This window comes from Branchiostoma belcheri, unplaced genomic scaffold, assembly GCF_001625305.1.
Source record: "Branchiostoma belcheri isolate BF01 breed outbred unplaced genomic scaffold, Haploidv18h27 scaffold188, whole genome shotgun sequence".
Taxonomy (NCBI): Eukaryota; Metazoa; Chordata; class Leptocardii; order Amphioxiformes; family Branchiostomatidae; genus Branchiostoma; species Branchiostoma belcheri.
The window spans coordinates 380,516-386,063 of NW_017803357.1; the positions used below are offsets into that span (position 1 = coordinate 380,516).

At 39.8% G+C, this 5,548-nt stretch overlaps 1 protein-coding gene across 1 annotated transcript in view; it reads left to right on the forward strand.

Annotated features, from left to right (window-relative positions):
* LOC109467708 (CD151 antigen-like) overlaps positions 1 to 4,271 on the forward strand; it is a 17,347-nt gene extending 13,076 nt beyond the window's left edge. Inside the window, exon 7 of the mRNA XM_019765756.1 lies at positions 4,015 to 4,271. Within this exon, the coding sequence (XP_019621315.1) occupies positions 4,015 to 4,260 (246 nt within the window). The 3' untranslated portion in view covers positions 4,261 to 4,271. The remainder of the gene's footprint in view (positions 1 to 4,014) is intronic.
* Positions 4,272 to 5,548: the final 1,277 nt, after the last annotated feature.

The window sequence follows — 5,548 nt, forward strand, 5'->3', positions numbered from 1 at the left end:
CACCCCATTCGGCAAAAACTTGATTGACGTTTGCATTAACAGCAAATTAAGAATATTAAATGGTAGGACCCCTGGAGACGTATTAGGTAAACCTACATGTTATCAGCCCAATGGCTCTAGTGCTGTAGATTACATTCTAGCTAGTGAAAACATTCTCCTCCATAAAATCTCCTTTTTCCATGTTCATCCGCTAACCCCACTCTCCGACCATTGTAAACTCTCCCTAATTTTACATAGCAATGCTAACCGACTCTATGAACAGACTACTAACACATTGTCTACTCGGCCACATTGTAAATTTGTATGGAGAGCTGACTCCAAACAAAAGTTTCTAGAAATAGTAAATAGCCTCGAATTTACCTCCGCCATGGAAAACTTTCTCAACAGGAGCTACGAGGCAACCCCAAATTCTCTTGATGCCGCTTTGAATGACCTAGTTTCTCCTCTACAAGAAGCAGGCAAAAAATCACTAGTTCTACGCCGTACAAGGCAAGCAACCCATTCCCGTAACAACACAAACACAAAAACAAAAAGAAATGGTTTAATGAGAACTGTGCTACTACCAGAAAGAAACTAAAAGACCTTGGAAAGCTCCTCTCAAAAAATCCCAGGGACCCTTTTATTAGAGGCCTATATTTTAGAAGAAAAAAGAATACACCAGACTTATTCGTAAAACTAAAATTACCTACAAAAACAATATCCTCCATCAACTTAATTCTTACTCTGGCAACAACCCGTCAGCCTTTTGGGAGCTGGTTAAACAGTTCAAAACAAATGATTCCATCCCTGTAGAAGACACAATTAACAAACAGGAACTCCACGAACACTTCCAAGGGTTGTACGGAAGAGACAGTACACCTAAGTCCCCAGAATTCAACAATCATTTCCAAACTCAGATAGCAAATAAATTATTAGAATTAGAAGAACAGTCCGAAAGCCTTAATAATTTAGATACTATTATTCAGCAACAGGAAATCATGCAAGCAATCATCCAATTAAAGAATAACAAAGCCTCAGGCAACGATCTTATCCTTAATGAGATGCTAAAATGCGCATCTCCTATCCTTGTCAAACCCCTCACCAAATTATTCAATTTGTTTCTTTTATCCGGACACTTTCCCCAACAATGGCGCGTAAGCCACATAGTTCCACTGCATAAAGGTGGACCTAAAGAAGATCCCAACAATTATCGGGGTATATCAGTTATCAGTTGCCTCGTTAAGTTATTTACAGCTGTAATAAACACACGTCTTACTAATTACCTAGATGAACATAACCTCATTTCCCCTAACCAGCGGCTTTAGAAAAAACTTTGGAACTAACGACAACCTCTTCGTCATTGATACATTAATATCTAAATACACTAACGCCAATAAACGTCTTTATGCATGCTTTGTCGATTTCCGTAAAGCTTTCGATAGCGTTTGGCGCGAAGGACTGCGGTATAAACTACTCAGCTCAGGAATAGGTGGTAAATTCTACAGTTTAATCAAATCTATGTACACCAACCCACAAACTTGTGTCAAAACGTCAGCCGGCCTAGCACCATTGTTTGTTACTGACAAAGGAGTCAGACAAGGATGCAACCTCAGTCCAAACCCTCTTTAACATATTCATAAACGACCTAGTTAATGACTTAGATAATATTGATTGCGCCCCACCAACCTTACTACTATTTACTTAGTATCTTGTCTTGCTTTATGCAGATGACGTTGTGATGTTTTCGGAATCGGAAACAGGGTTACAATGTGCGCTAAACAAGCTGAACGCATTTTGTGAGAAATGGAACATTCAGGTAAACCTGAAGAAAACCAAAGTGATGATTTTCAACAAAACAGGAAGAACATTCAAGAACACCAAATTTTCCTTTGGCGCAGAAAATATCCAAATCACAAGCTCATATACCTACCTAGGTATAATTATGTCTTCGTCTGGCAGTTATTCTTTGGCCAAAAACAATTATCTTTAAAAGCTCGTAAAGCAATATTTAGTCTTAAAACCCCTCATCCGCACCTCTTTGTCCCCCAAGGCCTTACTCAAACTCTTTGATGCGTGCATCAAATCTATAATGTTATACGCCTGTGAGATCCTGGGGTAAAGATTATTCAAATGACAATTGTCCTGTAGAGATAACTCAGAACCGCTTCTGTAAAAATATTCTTGGTGTGCACAGGAATTCTAGTAACCTAGCAAGTAGGGCAGAACTTGGGTTGTTCCCAACAGATATAGATGTATCCGTCCGTGTAGTTAAATACTGGTTAAGACTCAAACAACTGGACACTTTCACACACCCCTTACAAGTAGATGCATTACTCTGTCAGCAACACAATATGGGAAATAGTGGTAAGAAAAGTTGGCTACACCATGTCAAAGAAATAATTAACAATGCAGGCTATTCTTTTTTATGGAACACCAACCACTGTACTTTAGACAACAAGAGTATATGTACATTGTTGAAGAGAAGACTAACTGATATGTATGTTCAAACGTTCTTTCACCAATTGTCTGTAGATAACGGCAAGCTAAGATTTTACAAGACCGTCAAATCCGAATACTCCATGGAAAAATATCTATACCACAATGAATTCGACGAACGAGCTGCCGTGTGTAAGATTAGAATAAGTGCGCATCCACTAGAGATAGAAAAAGGTCGCTATAGAAAACTACCTGTGCATGAGAGATTATGTAAATATTGTACAATGAATGCAGTGGAAAATGAAACACATTTTGTTAGCCAGTGTCCTCACTATGAGACCGAAAGAAACAGATTATTTCAGACAGTTACAACAATCTCTCCATCATTTCGTCATTTAGAAGATCACCAAAAGACTACATTTCTACTAAGATCACAAAACCCACTAATTATGCAGAATGTGGGACTATTCATTATCCACTGCCTTCAAAGAAGAAGTCGAACCCCTTAATAGCTAGAGTAGTAGTAGAAGTAGAGGTTTTTCCAGACAGATTGTTACCTGTCTCCTGTTTCTGTATAATTGACTGTACACGCAATTAGCCTTCGGGCATGATTTTGCAAATAAACAATTATTAATGTCAGAGGTCAACGACCTGCTTGCCGATGCCCCCCTCCCAGCGTATCACGGCCGAATGCCGACGTGGTCCCGCCAGAGGCGGTGAAGCTCGTCCAAGAACGGACACATTATTTGACCATTACTACTCTTAAGTTGCTGCCACGTTAAAGTTGGTATTGCATATAAATAAAGAAATATGACCCCGTAATCCATGACCAGGCGAAGTTACATTGAAATCACATTGCGTTCAGACGCAAATCGCGATGCGGGAAAACCGATTCGAAACCACCTCTAGAAGTGGTTTGGGATCGAAGCGCTTTCAATGTGATTTGGTGCATCCAGATGGAGCCACTTGAAACCGGCTTCGGGGTAAACCACATGTAAAGCGCCTTCACTGACTTCACATGAACACGGCCTTTTATCTGTAGTTCACAAACGGCTATCAAAACAATGTAAACCATCCATTTGTTGTGGTAAATCTGAATTGTGTATAGCTAATCCTATTTTGACAAGGTATTCTTGGTTTTTGTTTCAACCTATCACAAATCAAGATTTCAGGACTTGAGTTTTCAAAATCTAAGAATACTATTACCACGTTCACTTCTTAAATCGGTCTTTGTTTACAGCGTAGCCTATATGTAAAAGACTGCTATGTTATTACAAAAAAAATATTAGAATTAGCCCCACTCGATTGTAACAATATATCGAAAATACGTCGATGAAGATTAGACATCCAGGTAATACGATACGCCAAAAGCAGTTATTCAAGCAACTGGATTCAAAATCATATCCAACTGCGTTTGGCAAATATATCGAAAACTTATATAATAAACTACCCCTTATTGTTTTATTTTTTTGAGGATGTTATTCTATACCTCTTATTTGTAATGTTAAATAGTTGTTGCCATACTTTGTACCATGTACAATTGTGCGATAAAGTTCTTCTTTAAAACGATGCCAACATTTCTATGTTCCATTTTTTTAGTTATTTGGCATCTTCTTGGCGTGTTGGCTGTACCGGCACCCGACCACGCGGGTGAGAACCAAACGCAGACGGCAGTCTCGTGCCGGCTCCTCCGGTAACACCAGCTCCGGACTCTACAACAACAGCACTGTCGGCGGCTGCGACGACGAGTCTACCGTGCTGCCTGTCTCCAACGGCAAGGACAGATCGACGAAAAAGAATCAGTACCTTGGGAACCTGCCGAACAGACTACAGCACATCGTCTAAAGGACAACATGCAAGAGAGAAATACACACACTGTAGTGTATGTTTAGTTAAAACTTTTGGTCCAACACAAAAATTCTCTCACCTAGAGCTTTCGACTAGTCACTCTGGTCTTCCTCAGTAGACTGACCCAGTGAAGCATGTCACGTGGCTTCTTTGGAGTGTGACGTCAACACTGGGTCAAAGGTATCTGGTAGACGATGTCCCTTTGACCCAGTGTTGACGTCACACTTCAAAGAAGCCACGTGACAAGCCTCACTGGGTCAGTCTACTGAGGAAGACCAGAGTGACTGGTCGAAAGCTCCAGGTGAGAGAATTTTTTGTGTTGGACCAAAAGTTTTAACTTTAAACATGTAACTACCAACACAGATGAACTTTCATGATAACACTGTAGTGTAGTTGAGAATGGAGAGAAAATTTATTCCGTATTTTATTGTACATTTATTATTTTTGTATGATTATGACATTTCTAGGGCTATTTAGCAAATACACAAATTGGTATTTTTGTCATTCCTGCCTCGATAGTCTAACTGATCCTTCTGTACATTGGAAGTTGTTTTAAGCAAATCCCCTGCAAGCATACTTTATTTTATAACGGATGAATTGCTTTCACTGGACGAAGACAGAGGAGTAGCGGATGAATGTTTTAAGCAAATTTTTAAGGTTAATGTATCTAACATTCATTCATACTGCAACACCGCGCCTATCAGGTCAGTATCAATGTCACATAGTTAGTTGGGATATCTAGATATGAGGAAAGAGACGGTCACAAACATAAAGATGTTTACTCCGTGAAGACAGTATTGAGATCCGTGGGGTCGTGTGGCGTAGCGGCAGAGTGCTCGACTCGGAACCTAAAGGTCCCGGGTTCGAGTCCTGACATGCCACCTTTCTTGTGCCCTTGGAAAAGGCACTTTACACGACTTTCCTCACTTCGCTCAAGTGAAAATGAGTATTGTATTGTATTTGTCCCCTGTGTTGGTGGCGGCATTAATATAAGTTTGAAAAACTTGAGTGTGCCGTCACCACGTCTGGTGATTACATGTTGGAAATTATGAAAAGAAAAGATCAGTTGTGATGCTTCCTGTGTTTTTGTTTTGTTGATGTAAATCTCCAAAATATATTCTATGTAAAATACAATTATTGTATAAACATTAAGCTGTGTGAAGAGTAAACAGCTGACGACAGAATGTGCGGTACAAAAGTGCTGTGTACGTAAACAACCCAGTCTGATCTGTGGATCCTTCAACACGACCTTTGTGCCTTACAGGGACCGTCCAAAAACAGAATC